The 20,687-nt window shown below is 46.1% G+C and overlaps 1 protein-coding gene across 5 annotated transcripts in view; it reads left to right on the forward strand.

Moving 5' to 3' along the window:
• The window catches only part of PIP5K1B (phosphatidylinositol-4-phosphate 5-kinase type 1 beta), a 311,268-nt gene that overhangs the window by 156,416 nt on the left and 134,165 nt on the right, over positions 1-20,687 (forward strand). For all 5 annotated transcript variants that reach the window (XM_047101751.1, XM_047101745.1, XM_047101723.1 and 2 more), the window contains exon 3: positions 16,252-16,382. In XM_047101751.1, the coding sequence (XP_046957707.1) occupies positions 16,252-16,382 (131 nt within the window). The remainder of the gene's footprint in view (positions 1-16,251; positions 16,383-20,687) is intronic.

Consider the following 20,687-nt stretch of genomic DNA (forward strand, 5'->3'; position numbering starts at 1 on the left):
TGATGAAATCTCGTTTGGAAAGCTTTCTGGCAGCACCCCACCAAAAGTATAAATGTGCATGTCTTTCCATCGAGCGGTTCTTCTTCTAAGACTCTATGCTGCAGAAATACACAAGAAAGAAATGGGCGTGAATATACAAGCAGGAGTATTCATTGCAGCATTATTTGCTCTTAGAAAGAGAGAACAAGAATCCTAATTGCTTTCAAAGGAAAACGGTTCAAACAGTTGTGTTACACGCGAACCACGAAACTCTCTATAACCATTAGAGACGGTGAGATTCTGGGGGCGCCTGGGTGGTTCAGTCGGTGAAGCGTCCGATTTTAGCTCAGGTCATGATCTCACGGTTCATGGGTTCAAGCCCCGCGTCAGGCTGTGTGCTGTCAGTGCAGAGCCCGCTCCAGATTCTCTGTCTCCTTCTCTCTGTCCCTCCCCCACTGTCTTGGGTGTCCACTCTCTGTCTCTCAAAACTAAAACTAAAACATTAAAAATTAAAAAAACAAAAAAGAATCTGGGGCGCCTGGGTGGCTCAGTCGGTAAAGCCTCCGACTTCTGTTTAGGTCATGATCTCACGGTTCATGAGTTCGAGCCTGCATCGGGCTCTGTCCCGACAGCTCAGAGCCTGGAGCCTGCTTCGGATTCTGTGTCTCCCTCTCTCTCTGCCCTTTCCCCACTCATGCTGTGTGTGTGTGTCTCTCTCTCAAAAATAAATAAACATTAAAAAAAATTAAAAAAAATCTGTAGAGACAGACATGGAAGGATATTGTATGAAAACAGCAAACTGCGGTAGAGCACGGATAGTAAGATCCATTTTTATTCTTTAACGCACACACATACACACACGCATGCATTTTCATTGTGTAGAGAAAAAAGTCTGGGACACACACAAAAGAAGTGACGATAGTTAACCCCGAGGAGCAAGATCGAGAAGGGCACATTCATGTTTTACTTCCTTTTTTTTTGAGAAATGCATTAAAGCTATTTATTACCAAGCTATAGATGACAGGTGGTAGGCAGGGAGCGGTGGGAGGAGCTGAGTGGTCCTTTGGGCTCCTTCCCTCTGTCCTCCTGGGCCTGGGCTCTGAGCGCCTCCAGCAGGTGCTCCCTGGCTGAGGCCACCTTTGACTACATGTAGAGAAGCTGCCCATGGACTTAGCATTTCCCTTGAGTAGGGGTTCATAGCTGTGCAAACTCCTGTCGCGGGACCCGAGCAGAGCCATCCCAGTGACCTGAACCAGGTATTTGGCCACGGTGGCCACTTGTCCTCAGGGTTGCGGGCTCCCTGCTTTACTTTCTCTAGTTAAGAGTTACTTGACTTGTACTCAGTGAGCCTGAGTTAGTTTTTTTTTTTTTTAATTAATCATTGCTCTCTGTGTAGACTTTTCTCTTTCCAAAAAAAATTTTTTTTTTAATCTTTATTTATTTTTGAGAGAGAGACAGCGTGTGAGCAGGGGAGGGGCAGAGAGAGAGGGAGACACAGAATCCGAAGCAGGCTCCAGGCTCCGAGCTGTCAGCACAGAGCCCGATGTGGGGCTTGAACCCATGAACCGTGAGATCATGACCTGAGCCGAAGTCGGATGCTCAACCGACTGAGCCGCCCAGGTGCCCCTAGACATTTCTCTTTCGGTCTGAGATGTTTTTGAGCCTGCATCACTGTTCGGGTAAAGAACATTCGCACCTCATTTCACAGGTTACAAGCCCTCGGAATACGGGTTCAGTTACGTATAAAAGCAAGAACAGAATGACCATGGCTCACACAAAGTGGAAGTTTATTTGTCTCATGTATAACAGTTCAGGGGTAACTTACTTCCTCTGCAGAGTCATCAGGGGCCCGAGTTTCCATCTGGTTTTGCTGTCGTTCTCATTGTGCGGCTTCCAGATACGATCAAGGAGGGGCTGCTTCATCTCTAGTCATCTCCTCTGCAGAGGACGCTCTCCCTGTTAACACTGTGACCTGGGAGGGGTGCCTGGGTGGCTCAGTCGGTTGAGCGTCCGACTTTAGCTCAGGTCATGATCTCGCAGTTGACGAGTTCAAGCCCCGCGTCGGGCTCTGTGCTGACAGCTCGGAGCCTGGAGCCTGCTTCGGATTCTGTGTCTCCCTCTCTCTCTGCCTCTCCCCTGCTCACGCTCTGTCTCTCTCTATCTCAAAAATAAACAAACAAAAAAAAAAAAAAGTGTGACCTGAGAGCTGGCCACATCATTTCCTCTCACTAGTCGGAAATTAGTCACCTGACTACACCTAGTTGCAAGAGAAACCAGGCAAAATACCCAATTAAAGTTTCTCTTACTATATAATAGGGTCTCTTGACATTGGCACTCTTGACATTAGGAGCTGGATAAGTCTTTGTCAAGGCGGCTGTGCTGTGTGGTGTAGGGTGTTAGCGGCATCCCTGGCCTGCCCAGTTGATGTCCGTGGCACCTCCTAAGTATGACAACCAAAACTGTCTCCAGACACTGGCAGGTGTCCCTTGGAGGACGAAATCAGCCCTCATTGAGAACAACTGCTAAATAAGAGGGACAGATAGATAATGCAGACAGTTAGCAACATCTGTCATTAGTACTGTGTTGTTCCTCCCCAAACAGCGCTTAGCGCCAGCGAAATAATTTCCCTTTAAAATCAACAATTCCTAGGGGTGCCTGGGTGGCGCAGTCGGTTAAGCGTCCGACTTCAGCCAGGTCACGATCTCGCAGTCCGTGAGTTCGAGCCCCGCGTCTGGCTCTGGGCTGATGGCTCAGAGCCTGGAGCCTGTTTCCGATTCTGTGTCTCCCTCTCTCTCTGCCCCTCGCCCGTTCATGCTCTGTCTCTCTCTGTCCCAAAAATAAATAAACGTTGAAAAAAAAAATTAAATAAATAAATAAATAAATAAATAATAAAATCAACAATTCCTAGGGCGCCTGAGTGGCTCCGTTGGTTGAGCATCCGACTTTTGATTTTGACTCAAATTACAATCTCACGGTTCGTGGGTTCAAGTCCTATGTTGGGCTTCCCGCTGGCAGCATGGAGCCTGCTTGGGATTCTCTCTCTTCCTCTCTCTTTGCCCCTCCACCACACACTCTCTCCTTTCTCTCTCTCTCTCTCTCTCTCTCTCTCTCTCTCAAAATAAATAAATAAACTTGAAAAAAAAATCAACGATTCCCTTACAGGAAATAAAATACTGTAAGACTAGGTGAAACTTGATTTTGGTTGATTCTCAGGAGGTGAAAAATTAATCCTTTTCTGTTTTTATTTTTTGAATCTAAATTTGTAGTTTTTATCAAATAATATTTCTGTTTCTTTTTATTTGAATATACAGACTTTGTTCCCTGGTGTGTCCAGTGTTAAGGATATTATACCGTGCCACGTTTATGATGCATGTCTCAGCATACACTAATATTTTGAAAGGATTACTCTGGTAACATTCATAATGCTGTCCTATCCTAAATCAAAAATCTCATCTGCAGTTGATGGCATATCTCTTTTAAGGGCAATTAAGTGCGTATAATTTACCACTGCTGAATACCTTAAGAGTACAGTATTTTTCTGTTCATGAGAAGTGTTTGCTTAATATGCTTTTCCATTCCAGTGAGAGAATATTTCACTGCCAGGAATATAAATAAGATAGAGATCATCGGAAAGAAATCATGAAACACCTTTTCTTTGTTCTGCCTTTTCTCGCATGTTTAGAGAATCAGATCTTCCTTCAGATAAGTGGATACACAGGGATTTTTGTTAAAAGGCTGCTTAGTAATAAGAGAAAGTTAAATATAAAGCAAATCTGTCTGGAGCTTCTTCCAAGGGCGCTTAGTGCCCAGTATGTCAAAACGACCTTGTTATGAGCCAGTTTCACGACCTAGAAGGTCTGTACAGGCACAGCGGAGGATATAATTATTCTTACCCAGTATCTCCAGCATTCTTCTTTTTGAAAATGTAGATGGCTGCAGAAATTTTATCAGAAAAGTAGTTGCCAACCGTGAAAGTAACAGAATGCCCCAGAAGTCATTTATGAAGCCACACTTACTGGGATAAGGGAACCAACGGGTCTGGCTGTTGTATGAACAGGGACTGGGTGGGGAGAATGGTGTTAGAAGCGGGCCTAGGAGCGTAGGTGGGAAGCCAAATGGAGAATGGAGAAGGTCAACATTGAAGGCATGGAGACCCACCTAGGTTTGTGGAGAGGCACTCGGATCTCTAGTGTGGCCAGGACAGCAAGCTGTCCCCCTGAACTTGCGGTCCCTCTTCCATAGCCAGACTTCCTCGTATCTTGGTGAGGCCGTGTGATTGATCCTTGCTGATGGACTGTAAGTGGGTCTTTACCTGGAGGGTCTGGACGGTGAATGGATGACAATACATTCAGATTGGTAATTCGAAGAGCATTTAGGGAAGGCACTGTTGGCAAAAGTGTGGGGGAAGAGTACAAGGAGACTACAAGGGACAGCATGGTATCTCGAGGCCAGAACTTACCTCGTTGTCTGCCTTAGGCCTGAGTGGTTAGAGAAGGGTGCAGTTTCTAGAACCCCAAATAGGAGTTCTCTGGGGAGGCTCACAAGAAAGGAACTATAACTTTCAGGACATAGCAGTCTAAGTCCAACCTCCCGCTCCCTCCCCACACCCCACCATAGGAAGGAAGGAAGGGAGTAAACACCCTGGGGTCATTTCAAACATCCCATATTCTTCTGTGGAGGTGTCCCATTGGCCAAATCCACCTGGAAGACAAGGCTGGGAAGCCCTCGAATGTAGCCGCACGGGGAGTGTGCCAGGACACAGAGTAGGGTGCGGAAGGATTGGGGAGCAGACCTGGGGTACGCAGTCTGCTCTGGGACTCGTGGCCACGGCGGTAGGAAGTGGGTGTTCCTTCACCATTCCTGATTCTCCAATCAGCCCGCTGGGTTTGTAGGACATTGAGACCCTAGGGGATGTCAGAGCCACAGTGATACAGGACACCGCCCAGCAGGGGAAAGCGGAACACCGATCAGGGACACCACAGTGGATTCTTCCTGATTAAGAAATAAAGTTGTGTTGCACTAAGACACTAAATTTCAGGGATGCATTTTTTACAGACGTTAGCAATGGGGTATTTTTAAATTATTATTAGCGTAGTTAGAATGAACACGAATTAGATTGTAGAAAGTCCTGCAAGCCCATCAAGAAATTTAGATGCATTTCTATAAGTAGTCCAGCAAAAACAAAACAGTGAAGGTTTTTAATGCTGGGAGGTGGGTAGTGTTTGCTGTTGTTGTTATAAAGCCTCAGAAGGATGAATCCAACAGTCAGGTGGTGGGTCTAATGGGACACAGTGAGCAATCAGTTGATGCACCCATGACCAAAACCCGTGTTGTCAGCAGGACCCGTGGTTCAGTCGAGGCCAGGAGAAGCTGAAGGGATGGTGGCCTTTTAATCACAGTCCAAGGTCAGATGCCGGCCCGCCACGAAGAACTTGAGGAGGGAGGTTGTCTAAGACCCGTTTAGTGATCACCCCGCTCTATTAAAGAGCTTGGCTGGTCCACTTTGAGATGCGGAGACTGGAAAAGGAATTTGGAGAGAGTTGTGGTTGTAACTGTCAAAACGCAGAGTGTCAGGTGAGGATCTGCCCATCATCTGTAGCCCAGGGCAGGGGGCTTTGGTGAGACCACTGAAGAGTATCGTATGTGTTCCCTGGAGCCTGGGGGATACGATTGACTGTAGTACTTCCTGGGAAATTAGAGGAATGAGAGAATCGTGGGGTCGGCTCTGATGGTGGCCAAGCAAAGAGAAGGCCCTTAGGGAGTGTACGAGGAGTTTCAGGATAAATGATATGTAACCAGTTGAGGGCACTGAGCCGGTGATAAAGCTGATGTGTGGTCATCTCTGAGCCTGGTCGAGGGAGGACCTGGGGGAACTCTCAGCCAGAGGAGGTGTGCTCTCCCCGCTAAAGGTGAGGACATAAGCACCATGGGAGGAGGTAACTGCAGATCCTAGGTGAGCACGCCACAGAGAGAGAGAGATACCTAGCAAGCCTTTTAAGTACCTGGGATGTCCTCCAACTCTTCAAGCAAGACCTTCCTGCCCCCTCCAACAATCAGTCAGAAAAGAGAAGCCCCCCATGGGGCGCCCGGGTGCCTCAATCGGTTGAACGTCCGGCTCCGGCTCAGGTCATGATCTCGCGGTCTGTGGGTTCGAGCCCGCATGGGGCTCTGTGCTGACAGCTCGGAGCCTGGAGCCTGCTTCCGATGCTTTGTCTCCCTCTCTCTCTGCCCCTCCCCCACTTGAGCCCTGTCTCCTTCTCAAAAATGAGTAAATGTTAAAAAAAATTTTGTTTAAAGAAAAGAGAAGCCCCCCCAACCCTTCCCACCGCTGGCGGCCAGCTTGTGCCAGACCAGCTGGGGGAAGAGAGATGGCTACAGAAAGTATATTTAAGGTTTTTATTACTAAGTGGACTAGACCAAATACTGACATGAGACCATTTTTGGTTATCTGACGAACAGAGGGACCTTTGCTTCTGGTAAGTGCCAGAAGGGTCATAGATCTAACCTTGGGCAGGGGAAGATGTAACCCTAGAATAAATTTAGAGAAACCATGGGAGACAAAAACAAGGTTGGTAACGATATGTTTCCTAAGAGTGTAGCAGTTATGTGGGGTTCTAGCATTAAGGCCTGGACTAAAAGAAAATGAAATTAAAAAATGAGAAATTCCAATGTACGTGTGTGTGTGTGTGTGTGTGTGTGTGTATGCATATATTTCAATTCATGCCTCAAAAGGTATTTGTAAACATAGTAGCAGTTCCTTGATTGAAAGACTTTTCTTTTCCCACATATAACAAAAAACTTAGAAAATTCACGAAGTACATGAGTTGGAAGTAGAAATCACCTATTATTCAACCACCCAGAGGTAATCCTACAGTTTGATATATAGTATTTCCTTCCTGTCCTTTTTTCCTTTGTGGATGTGTATATCTACAGTTGTGAGGTTATCTTTTTCAAACTTGATTATATGTAACTTGCATCCTGCCTTTTTAACTTAATATTTTATTTTTCTAAGTTAAAAGCGCATTTTATTTTTATTTTTTTAATATAATTTATTGTCACACTGACTTACATACGATACCCAGTGCTCATCCCAACAAGTGCCCTCCTCAATGCCCATCACCCACTTTCCCCTCTCCCTCACGCCCCCCCATCCACCCTGTTTGTTCTCTGTATTTAAGTGTGTTTTGCCTCCCTCCCTCTCTGTTTGTAACTATTTTTTCCCTTTCCCTTTCCCTTCCCTCATGGTCTTCTGTTAAGTTTCTCAAGTTCCACATATGAGTGAAAATATATGATATCTGTCCTTCTCTGACTGACTTAGGTCACTCAGCATAATACCTTCCAGTTCCATCCACATTGCTGTACATGGCCAGATATTATTCTTTCTCATTGCCAAGTAGTAATTCCTTTGTATATAAACCACATCTTGTGTGTCCATTCATCAGTCTATGGACATTTAGACTCTTTCCATAATTTGGCTATTGTTGAAAGTGCTGCTGTAAACCTTGGGGTACAAGTGCCCCTATGCATCAGCACTCCTGTATCCCTTGGGTAAATTCCTAGTAGTGCTATTGCTGGGTCGTAGGGTAGTTCTGTTTTTAATTTTTTGAGGAACCTCCACACTGTTTTCCAGAGCAGCTGCCCCAGTTTGCATTCCCGTCAGCAATGCAGGAGGGTTCCCATTTCTCCACATCTTTGCCAGCATGGTAGTCTCCTGATTTGTTCATTTTAGCCACTCTGACCCTTGTGAGGTGGTATCTCGCTGTGGCTTTGATTTGTATTTCCCTGATGATGAGTCATGTTGAGCATCTGTTCATGTGGCTGTTGGCCATCTGGATGTCTTCTTTGAAAAAGTGACTGTTCATGTTTTCTGCCCATTTCTTCACTGGATCATTTGTTTTTCAGGCGTTGAGTTTGGTAAGGTCTTTATAGATTTTGGATGCTAGCCCTTTATCTGATATATCATTTGCAAATATCTTTTCCTATTCTGTCGGTTGCCTAAAAACACATTTTAAAAATATGGTTTAGGGACACCTGGGTGATTCAGTTGGTTGAGTGTCTGACTCCTGATTTCTTTTCCAGTCATGATCTCACGGTTCATGGGGTCAAGCCCCATGTCGGGTTCTGTGCTGAAAGCATGGAGCCTGCTTGGGATTCTCTCTCTTCCTCTCTCTGCCCTTCCTCTGTGTGCGTGTGCACACGCTCTCTCTGTCTCTCTCAAATAAATAAACTTAATTTTGTCAAATATTCTAGATGCAGAGTTGGACTTATGAATCAATGATAACGAGAGAAAAGATTAGAGAATTTAACCCATAACTTTCGAGATCCCACCAAGTTGTATTCATATTACCAAATAAAAGGATCACTTGGTTGAGACTCAGGTCACTTCTTTCTTCAAATTCTCTTCTCTTGGTTTCTTGAAAGCCATGTTTTCTTATTTTCTTCCTACTCCTGCCATTACTCCTATGTCACTGCGAAAGGTTCTCCTTTCTGTCTTCTCCCTAAATGTTTCACCAAGCTCCAGGTCCTTCTAGAATACTCCTCTGTCAACCCCCAATGCCATTTATATGTGGAAAACACTTATTCAAATTTTCATCCCAAACCTCTCTTCTGAGCTCCTGACTTACATCTTAACATCTCTGACTGGGTGTCTCATTGGCATCTCAAATGGAACATTTGATCTTCCGCCCCAAAATATGTTCTCCTCAGTCTCCCCACCTCAGCCGAGCAAACTCCGTCCTCTCAGTTGCTCCAGAGAACCACCAGGATGTTTCAGGGCTTTGCTCGCCCTCATTACTAGCTCATGGCAAGTCTTAGCTCCTTCCAAAATATCTCTCCCATTCATCTCTCCTGTCCATCTTGTCTATCACCCTCCTTAAGCCGTCCACATCTCTTTGAGCCACTACAGCAGCCCCCTAACTCCTTTCCATCTATCCAGCAGCCTGAGCGATCCTTTTAAAATTAGAAAGCTGTTCTTTATCAAAACACACACACACACACACACACACACACACACACACACACCCCTTATCATGGCCTGTAAGGCCCAGATCTGGGGCCAGGGTCTTTCCAGCCTCTAGTTCTCACACTTTCCACGAGGCCCACTGCTGTGCATTTGCCATGGTTTGCTTTCGGGTCCCTGAACTGCTGCCTGGAAATCTGTTCCCTTGACCTCCTAGTGGGACTCTCAGAGTTCCTTAAGGGCCAGGACCCTGGCCAGGCCACTTCTGTATCCCCATTTGTAGAAGAGCACCTGGCATGTGGAGGGCCCCCAGCCAGCCCTTGTCGACAGGACCTGCTGACTGGCCCTTCTTACCTTTCAAGTCTCTGCATGTGTACCGTTCCTCAGGGATGCCTCTCCTAACTCCACCTTTCCAAATTGACCTCCACCCTGTTGGCCTCAGTGACATCACCCTCTTGTTTATATCCCTGACTGCTCTTGTCATTATGCGTGTGAGTCTTTGCCTAATGTCTGTCTCCCCCACCAGACCAGAAGCTCCCATGAGAGCAAGAACATTGTGCTCTTTTGCCCAGCACCGGTGCCTGGCTCACAGAAAGTTCTCAGATCTCTATTACATGAATGAACAGCATCTGACTGAATGGCATTCTGAGGGGAGCTCTTCTCTTTACCTGGGGCAACCCCGGGGAAAATGCTGGAAATCAGCCCTGAACTGGGGTATGATCTGCAGAATCATGGCGCCCTCACAGTTGGCTATGTCCCAATCCCTACACTGTGTGCATTCGTTAGCTTACGTGGAAAAAGGACTTCCCAGATGGGATTTGGTTAAAGATCTTGAGATGGAAAGATCCTCCTGTACTCTCCTGGCAGGGCCTTATGACAAGGAGGCAGGAGGTTCAGAGTCCACGAAGGCAATGTGACAAGAGCTGAGGTCAGAGAGAGAAAGAGAGTTGAAGATGCTGCTGTCTCTGAAGACGAAGAGGCCCCAAGTCAATGACTGTGGGCGGCTTCGAGAGGCTCAGAAAGGCAAGGAAACGGATTCTCCCCTGAGCTTCCAGAAGGAACGCAACCCTACCAGCACCTTGATTTTAGGACTTGTGACCTATGGAACTGTATGATGATAAGTTTGTGTTGAGCACACTCATTTGTGGTAATTTGCTACAGCAGCAGTAGAAACCTAACACACAGAGGGACTGGAGCATTGGTTTGAGCAACTGGAAGATGAGAGTGCCCCCCTCTCCCGTTCAGAAGGCTTTAGGTTGCCCACCCATAAACCATCCCATTTCTGTACTCCTACAGCTCGTTTCATGCAATCTTTCCTACTTTCTTTCCCTTTAATTCTACCACTGGGGCAAAGAAGCCTGTGCCTCTGTTCTTGAGTATAGGTTCAGAGATGAGGGGAACACGGACCTGGAGGTAGGGGTTCTCCCTGTCGGACAAGGATTCCCACCTCTCGCTGTGAAGAGGTGTCGCTGAGCTGTTTTTTCATGGCCCAGTCTAAGGCCCCTTGGCAGTGACCATCTCTAATTTAGAATTAGACTCTCTAGGGGCCTGGGTGGCTCAGTCGATTAAGCATCCGACTGCGGCTCGGGTCATGATTGTGAGGTTTGTGAGTTCGAGCCCCTTTTCGGACGGATTCTGTGTCTCCGTCTCTGTCTGCCCCTCCCTTGCTCATACTCTACCTCTCAAAACAAACATTAAAAAAAATTTTAGAATTAGACTCTCTAGATCTCTGTGTGGTTTTGGAAAAACACATTCTGAAAAAAGAGAACACGTTGGACCCCTTCCTTGGGAAGAATGCACCCGACCAGAAAATGTCATTTAGAGTTTTAGGGCTTCGTGGACCTGTAAGGTCAGCTTGCTCAAAGCAGTGTGTGTGTGTGTGTGTGTGTGTGTGTGTGTGTGTGTGTGTGTGTCTGTCTGTTTGGGAGTGTGGGAATCTCTTTTTATATCAAGATGCAGGAGTCCATGGAGGTCAGGAAGGAGTAATACTGTAAGACAGGGTTCTCTGTCAAGCTAAAGGGTTTGGGCTTAATCCTATAGTGAGGACACCAGGAGCCCATTAGAGGGTTTTGCACAAGGTGGTGACATGATGAGATCTGTACTTTTGACAAAAATCACTCTGGCATCATCTATATTGGCTCTAATCCCGTAATTAGTTCATCGGAACACCTTGGAGGAGAAAGTGCCGTTGACGTGAAATGTTTTCATACTTCCTTTTCAAGCCACTGATACCAGATGGCACGTTAAGTGATCCGGTTTCATAGACAATGTGCTGGAGGAAGCAGTCTCCCGTAACCAGTGTCACGTCAGTTAAATCTTACTGTCGTCAGGATCATTGCTTCCCTGATGGTGGGTTTCCATAGATGTTGTCAGATTGTTACTTACCACCATGATTATCTCATCGTGGGAGGACTTTCCGGCTTCAGTCAGATCAGATCATCTCCAGCAGAAAAATTCAGGCTCGTAAGCTAGTGGAAGATGGTGGAGTGCTGAACCAGGCACCCTCAGAGACCAGAGCATCATTCCTGGCTCTCTCACACCCTAGCCAAGGGACTTAGACCCGGTTAATTTCCCAGACCCACGCTGTCTTTAGCTGTCAAATGGGCTTTATAAGCCCTCCCTACCTGCAAAACAGTCGTGAGGATCAAACATTAAAAGATAGCACTTTGAAAACTCAAACCTATCACACAAACCCAGAGATGACGTTCGTTTTCCCCTTAGGATTCTTGTCAGCCCTGCGCAAGGGTGGGTTAGGAAAGAGGAGCTATGGAAGTGTCAGTGGTGTGCTTTAACGGTCTTCCGTGGTTCTTTTTTCTGACTATGCAAAGCTTTAGAGGTTGTTCTAGTATCCAGGCAACGTGTTGCCTCCACTTAGCCCATGCAAAGTCCTGAATTAAAAATAGGCTCTGTTTCGCTGTGTTCCGAAATCTAGAGCTACATGTTCTAAAGGAGTCAAAGGTCCCTGGTGGAGCTCGAAGGGAAAATGGTCATGTCCTAGCTCTGTGAGAGCATCAGCCAAGTCCTACAGAGAAAACTGGAGAGGCTGAGTGTGTGTGGAGGCACGGACTTGTTACTGGGTCGCTGGTCTGTTGGCTGGAATCCCAAAGGACCGAAGAAGGACTTATGGTGCGCAGTTTGCAGGGAAGGAATGTGCTGGTTGTCCAAGAGGAACCACTAGCCCTATACACGGGTTCTTTGTCACCATCATGGTTTACTAATCTGCTAACCAGAGACACTCCAGGTAGCATTTCAGTTTTACAGTTTTAAAGCACATCTTACGAGTGGCCGTGTTAGAAAATACGGCAGCATGGCCCATCTGCCTGCCGTGACTGCTGCCCGCTGGGAGAACTTGAGGTACTGGGTGGCGCCTTTACTGCTGGTGACTCAAGAAACCACATGCCCCAGTGAACACAGACATTCCCAGGAAGTGGGCAAGATGCTTTTTAATTCTCTACAAATGCATGGGTGCCAAAGCATCGGATGTTACATGGAGGTGGGGAGAAGGAAACCTCAAGACTTCATCCCTCCCTTGGCAGCAAAACACCACACACCCCCCCACCACCGTTGCTGGTGGTAACATTAAAAAGTGACATTGACCCGTATTCATACTGGTTTACCAAGCGGTTTACAGCTTTTCTTAGGTTGACTCATGGTTGGGTGTGATTAGAAGCAAATAAAATATTTCAGCCCTGGCTTATTAAAAGGAATGGCTTCCACAGAACTCCTTCCTCTGCTGAGGTCAAACAGCTAGACTTAAGAGGGAACTTCCGACTTGCATCCCAGGCTCATTTTGGGAGTGGGGATGGGGGATGAAAAAACAGATGTGGAAGCATCGTGGGCTTTGCAGCCAGAGTGCCATATGCTAGCTATGGGAGTGGGACAAGTCACTTAACCTCGCTGCGCCTTAAATCCCCACCTGTAAAAAGGGCAAAATCAGGGATTTTGACCTGATAGGTGACGGTGTAGTTGCTTATAACTTGGACTCCCCACGTGTGAGTTCCACTTGCACCTCGTCACTAGCTGTATGAGGATAAAAGCACTCAGAACAGTGCCTGCCACTCAGTGAATGCTCCGTACGTCTGCGCTACGATTACGACAGATTGTCATTACGATTATTATCATTGTGCGTCAAGTACCAGGCGCGAAGTGTGGATCGAAAAAATACGAACTTTTGTTACCATTTCTGTTATGTCTCCCATCAGAGCGCTGGAATTTTAAGGAGGCAGAAAGGAAGGTAATAGCATCACAAGTCTGTTTTTTGGTTTAACTAAACATGTCAACAGAGCCCTTTCCCGAATCTTATTCCTTTGAGGATTCAAAATTTACTCTCATGCCGTCGGAGAAAGTTTTGTCCAGTGTTCCTTAGAGCAAGAGCGAATTCTTGAGCCTCACCCCAGACCTTCAGAATCAGAAAGTCTGGAGATGCAACCCATCGGTCTGCTCTTGATTTTGGCTTGGGTTGGCCATGCCCGTTGACTTTTTTTAAGACTGTTTTTGTTTTTTTTTTAGAGTAGTTGTAGGTTAACAGAAGCATTGAGAAGGTTCAGCGATTTCCCACGTGCTCCCTGCCTCCCACTATCAACATTCTCCCCCACAGGGTTGGGTTTGTTACAATGGATGAACCTACCTTATCACCTGGAGTCCATAGTTGACATCATGGCTGGCTCGTTATGTGCGTTCTGTGGGCTTAGATACATGTGTCACGGCATGTAGCCATCATTACAGTATCATAACAGGTGTTTTCCCTGCCCCGAAAACCCTCTGTGTTCCCCCTGTCTTCTCCCAACCCCTGGCAACCGTTGCTGCTTTTCCTGTCTCTGTGGTTTTGCCTTCGTCTCTTTTAAGTATCTCCGTGATTCTCATGCTTCCTAAAGTTTGAAAACACCAGGTATAGACTTCTGCTGCTTTGACCACCTTCTGTAGTTGGGGTTTGAGGAGGAGGGTGGTCAAGAAACCATTGGTTATACTCCCTCATCTGTATGACAGGTGTCCCGGCCCCAGAAGGACTAGAGGACTGAATTAAGCAGAAATACCGAGAGTTCCGGGTAGCAGTCAGGGGTGGGGAGGGACGAGCGCTTTGAGAGCACAGGACTCTGTTGATAGTTCTGGAACAGAACACGTCGGGGTGTCGGGTCCTCTGGAAACTGCTGATGTCATATCTTGGGCCATACTGCTCTGAGTGATGGATAGAAATGCCTTTTGAATTTGTGTGTGAGGTTAAAGTGAAGAAAATCCATTTCAGTCTTCCGAAGTCAGAGCTCTTGGTACAAAAGGTCACTGATGCCAGTTGGTGGCATTGCAGAACTCGGGGAGCGAGAATGAAAATAGCAAACTTTTTTGTTTTTGAAACCTAGTTGCCCTGGGGGCTTGAGTCCCAGTCTTTCGCCATCTTGCTGCCCTGGAATCTTGAAGAGGCATGTGGAAGAAGAAAAACACCGAGCCACTCTCTGCCTCCTCTAGGAAGGAGGGCAGGGAGTTGTGCTCAGACTAGGGGGGATATCATATTTGCAGTGGGGTGAACAAGCCACCAAATGATGACTCCGTGGGGAAGGGTTCGTAGAGTTGTAGAGTGGAAGTGACTGAGCAGCTCGGATGGATCCTGGCCTCCGGTTTGATCCTTGATCCTCAGATTTCCTGAATCGTGGAGATAATCCCTTCTTAAAGGCTTCAAAACTGGCTGTATGCATACAGCTCGCAGACGCTTTAAACCTATTTGGATGCCGTTCTGTGATCACAAGCAAAGGACATACAGAACCAACCTAGGTCGTATATCCTTTCCACCCCACCCCCAACACTGGTGTCCTCTAGCCAAAGTGCCGTGATCCACAGTCACCTGAGGTTGAACCCCAGACAAACCACTGCAAGCACAGGGCTAGGTCCCCAGTAATCACTTGGTGACTTCACCTGAAATGGCCACACTTGCACAAACATTGAGAAGCATGCCTTCTGGGGCGCCTGGCTGGCTGGCTGTTAAGTGCCCAACTTCAGCTCAGGTCATGATCTCGCGGTCCGTGAGTTCGAGCCCCGCGTCGGGCTCGGTGCTGACAGCTCGGAGCCTGGAGCCTGCTTCGGATTCTGGGTCTCCCTCTCATTCTGCCCCTCTCCCTCTCTCTCCCAAAAATAAACAAACATTTAAAAGATTAAAAAAAAAAAGAGCATGCCTTCTAATTTTCCTAAATTGAGTTACTTTGCTATTTCTCCTATTTTTTTGGCTAAAATGACACACACACACACACACACACACACACACACGTATGTGTATGTATGTGTACACATATATGTATATACATTATTCCCCATTAACGTATATACATTATTCCTACACAGGTCAGTGTAGGAAATTGTGATTGTGGATTCATGGCAAAACTAGTAAGCAATTTCCAAATTAAATTTTATCCGAAGACTCAAATTACTTTTTGCTGTCTCATTTCTTGTGAAGATAAAGTACTCCTCTTGAGGGGGCCACCTGCGTGGCTCAGTGGGTTGAGCATCCAACTCTTGGTTTTGGCTTAGGTCATGATCCCAGGGTCAAGGGATCAAGCCCTGCGTCCAGCTCTGTGCTGAGCCTAGAGCCTGCTTGGGATTCTCTGTATCTTCCTCTGCCCCTCTCCCCCACTTGCGCGCGTGCACACGTTCTCTCACGCGCTCTCTCTCTCTCTCTCAAACTAGATAAGAAAATACACTTCCTGATCCATAGGTGTGTTATAGAACTTCAGATTTTTAAAAAATGTGACTATACCGGGGCGCCTGGGTGGCGCAGTCGGTTAAGCGTCCGACTTCAGCCAGGTCACGATCTCGCGGTCCGTGAGTTCGAGCCCCGCGTCAGGCTCTGGGCTGATGGCTCAGAGCCTGGAGCCTGTTTCCGATTCTGTGTCTCCCTCTCTCTCTGCCCCTCCCCCGTTCATGCTCTGTCTCTCTCTGTCCCAAAAATAAATAAACGTTGAAAAAAAAAAATTTAAAAAAAAAATGTGACTATACCATTTCTTTTTTGGTACAAATTAGAATACCATGTGTTGAAAGCATCCTACCAAATTTCTAAGCTCTTACTAACAGAAAGGTGGAGATTTGGGACCATAATTTGACCTTAGAAATATTTGTAGGAAATACTACCACAAGAATAATTTCATATCAAGAAGGGTCCTTAATAGACTCACCGTCAAAAGAAGGAACCTGTCCTGTTTCCAAACCCAGCTTCCTCACAGTTGAGGAACAAGAAAGAAAATCTAACCCCCTTTTCCTGTTTCTGCTGCTTGTGACCTTGAACAAGGCCCTGACTATTGAGACTGACCCTGAGACCCTTGTTTTCTTTGCAGACTGCATCATCTGCTATCAAAGGTGCTATTCAGCTGGGGATAGGATACACCGTGGGTAATCTCACTTCCAAGCCGGATAGAGATGTTCTCATGCAAGACTTTTACGTGGTGGAAAGTGTGTTCCTACCCAGGTAAGAACATTTCTGTTTGTGAGGATTTCCATGCTAAAGAACCTTCCTGGTGGCCTCTCCACATTGAAGACTTTCCTACCAGTGAATGGGTACATGCACGCATTGGGTCTTTAACAGGCCCAGAAGCAGCACCAAGGATTGTCACTTTCCCTTGTGCCACGTGGGTTGTGTTTATTTTTATAGGGAGGCGGTAAGTAGGTTCTATGTAATGATGGTAACGCCTGGAAGATTGTATGAAGATTTGAGATTCGATGAGAAGGAGTGCAGTACTCAGAGTAATGTCTGCGTAGCGTTAGAAAAAGAGGGCATCCGCTCTGGAAAACAGTGTGGAGGTTCCTCAAAAATTAAAAATAGATCTACCCTAAGACCCAGCAAAGTGCTGCTAGGAATTTACCCAAGGGATACAGGAGGGCTGATGCATAGGGGCACTTGTACCCCAATGTTTATAGCAGCACTCTCAACAGTAGCCAAATTATGGAAAGAGCCTAAATGTCCATCAACTGATGAATGGATAAAGAAATTGTGGTTTATATACACAATGGAGTACTACATGGCAATGAGAAAGAATGAAATATGGCCCTTCGTAGCAACGTGGATGGAACTGGAGAGTGTGATGCTAAGTGAAATAAGCCATACAGAGAAAGACAGATACCATATGGTTTCACTCTTATGTGGATCCTGAGAAACTTAACAGGAACCCATGGGGGAGGGGAAGGAAAAAAAAAAGAGGTTAGAGTGGGAGAGAGCCAAAGCAAAAGAGACTCTTAAAAACTGAGAACAAACTGAGTGTTGATGGGGGGTGGGAGGGAAGGGAAGGTGGGTGATGGGTATTGAGGAGGGCACCTTTTGGGATGAGCACTGGGTGTTGTATGGAAACCAATTTGACAATAAACTTCATATATTGAAAAATAAATAAATAAATAAACAAACAAACAAACACATCTTCCAAAGTTTAAAAAAAAAAAAGAAAAAGAAAAAGAGGGCATCTGAGAAGCAATGGCTGATGCCAGGATTTTGCGGCCCGTCATTCACAAGACGGGCTGGGGGCCCGCAGATGGGCCTCATATCTGGGTTCAGTCGCGTAGCTCTTCCTCCGTGAGGCCTTCAACTTAGCTCTCCTCCAGAAAACTTAGAGAATCCCGCCCGTTTGACACCATCGGTGGTGTCAAAAACACCCCGGTTGACCGTACAGGTCACCTCCAACTCGATCGTGTTTTGGGGGGGAAATCCGTTCAACAAATAAATCTGGGGCGGATGGTGGAGACAGTTGCGTATCTGTGTGAATACACACCGTGCCACTGACCACTTACAGGTGGTTTAAATGGTAAGGCTTCTGTTACGTATTCTTTACCAAAAGAAAGCAAATAAGTTAAAATGTGTTAAGTCTCGTGCTAGCTTAGGATAGGAAGAGAAGTAATCGTTATTAAATTGGAAATGTCCCCGCGACTGCAACGGCCTAGCAAATAAAAATTCAGCTATTTGACTTGGGGGTGCAGGGCAATCACTTTGTCTACGGGGCTCTGCGGATAAATGTGTAAGACACAGTTACATTTTAAAATATAAGTATTGCTCCCCAAACGAAGCCACTTTTGGTATCAGTTGTTACTTACTGGGCTCGGGTGAGAATGGCTGGGGAGAGCCTTTGACCCTCAGTATCTTCGTTGCTTTATTTTTTTTTTAAGTCTTCAGGGAAATGGTACTTAAGTTCATCTCTACATCCAGTTGTCAACTGTCTTGAAATCAACCCATTAGGTGGTGAACCCAGACAGCCTAGTTTTGCTTTAAATGCTCTTGGTTGAAGAATACAGTAGACCTATCAGGAATTTTGAAGGTTGCTTCTCTAGGGTCCTGGGCAGCCACCAGAGCTAGTTTCCAGACAATGAGAACAGTGACAGGTGCTCCATCTCTGCTGGTCTCTTCTACCTACCGTGTCCAATCAACAGAGCCAGCTTTGGACGGGCCCCAGGGAAAAGTGGGGCCCAAGCATATGGGCCCCAGATCAGCACCCTCAGGATCACGTTGAACTTTGTTAAGAAATCAGATTCTTGGGCCCCACCCACATCAACTGAATCAGGAACTTTGGGGATGGGCCCGAGAAATCTATTGAACCATCCTTCCAGGAGATTCTAAGCACATAATTGTTGGAGAACCACTGACCTCGCGTGTGACTTCCCATGTGACAGGGATGATCTTTCTCGTAACTACCAAATTTTGTTCTTGGAGTTCTTACGTGATTTTTGCAACTAATGTTAAACTCCAGATGACTTTTCAGCCAACACCTAAAATATCAAAATTACATCTGTGTCCGAAGTAAATTATGCATGACACTCTATGAGATACTTTACAACAAGGAGCATGTAACTAGGTTTTCATGAGCTCTTTCTTGGTGCCATGAATCCTTCTGTTCATGGATGATTTATTAAAAGCATACTGTATCTTGATGATTAAGGCAAAACGAGGTCTCCTTTTTCTTCAGGAGCAGAAAAGCCAACAGTGTCCATGCCTAGAATTCGTGTCTTTGACCTTCACCCTCTAGGCCACGGAGAAGCATCAGCCCCTGTGTGGCACCCATGTCGCTGGGGGAGGGGAGGCTTAGCTAATGACCCTATTGGGAGGAACCCACTGTCACTTAAAATGTATCATTTTAACATATATATAGCTTTTTAAGCGTCAGTGTGATAGGAAGCATTTGATGCAGACAAGAATTTCTTTTAGCAAATGCCATATTGTTTTTTTTTAAAATAACATATGCACTCTGGATGTGTTTCCGTGAAAACAGAAGAAAAGGATGTGGGTCTTGCCTCAGTTTCCTCATCTGGGCTGTTCGTTAATTTTGCCAAGGGACTGAGCCCAGCTCTTCTCAGTGGCGGTGGTATCGGCTCTTTTGGATAAGACAACACTTTGTGCCAGGGTACACGTGTTAGGATGTTTGTCACCCCCGAGGCCTTGCCAGTAATATCTATCTCTTGGTTACTCTCGCAGCCACAAAGCTCCCACAGAGTGATGAGTCAATTCATTACCTTGGCCATGGCGACCGTTTCATGGATATAGACCCCCTGTGAAAATTAACAAACTGTACTTTATGTCAGCTACACATCCGTAAAGCTGGCAGATAAAGTTTCCTCCCTGCCCATCCATAAACTCCCACACTTGCCTGGAGACAGGAGGAAGGGGGAGGAGGTGGGCAGGACTGTCTCTGACCGTCCAAGTCTTTGATGGCTCTGAAACACAATGAATCTATCTGGGTCATAGAGAAAACTCATTGCATTGGGTGTCTTGAGATGTTCTAAGTTACTGCCACTGTCTCCCTTAGCAACGAAATGTGTCGTGTTTGTTTGTTTACTTATTTCAAAGTGGCTCACAGTTATTTTTAGATATTATATCCTGTTCCACACATCATTTCATTTTGTAGATGGAAAAAAAAAAGCCTCTGGACTTGGGATTTGAAGGATGATAGAAAATCCCTTTCAACAGGGACGCCTGCGTGGCTCAGTCGGTAAAGCGTCCAACTCTGGCTCAGGTCATGATCTCACGGTTTGTGGGTTCGTGCCCCGTGTCGGGCTCTGTGCTGACAGCTCAGAGCCTGGATCCTGCTTCGGACTCTGTGTCTCCCTCTTTCTCTGCCCCTCCCCTGCTCGTGCTCTGTCTCTAAAAAATTCAGTAAAACGTTAAAAAAAATTGTTTTTAATCCCTTTCAACAATCTGGTCCCATGATCTTCCAAAGTCAATGTAGATTAGTAAGAGAGCTATGACCACATTTTAATCTTTTGACCCAGGTTCTGCAGTGCAATCAGAAACTCAAAGTTGTAGATAAAATGGCATGTGTAAAGGGACTAGGAAGAAAGAGGAGGATGTTTTCTAATGTTTTGCCATGCAAACATGACCCTGACATGGCAAAAGGAGGCAAAATTGATGAGTGCCAGCCATGAACCACCCATAGTTTAACTGACATAACATTTATATGATACAGCATATAGCATTAACTTATTGTTACTATCTTTCAACTTTACCAAAAAATCCATTTTACAGATGGAGTAACTGAGGCCCGGAGACAGGAAGTGTCTTAACCCAAAATACAACCAATAAATGGTGATGTCAGGATTTGAACTCAGGGACGGCCGACTCCAAAGTTTTGTTTTTCCTTACACCGTGGCAAGAAAGCACAGTAACAATAGTTGCGCTTGTTTGAATCAGAGAAAGTACCCAGCTTCCACCTTAGAATGTTTTCCCTCCAGCCCCTTGACAAGCAGCTTTAATACTGTCCTCCGTTCCCCTTCAGGAGACGCCATCCCGGCTTTGTCTGCA

Source organism: Lynx rufus, unplaced genomic scaffold (assembly GCF_022079265.1).
Source record: "Lynx rufus isolate CCGP_SWC_20201006 ecotype Redwood Valley unplaced genomic scaffold, mLynRuf1.p SCAF_10, whole genome shotgun sequence".
NCBI lineage: Eukaryota > Metazoa > Chordata > Mammalia > Carnivora > Felidae > Lynx > Lynx rufus.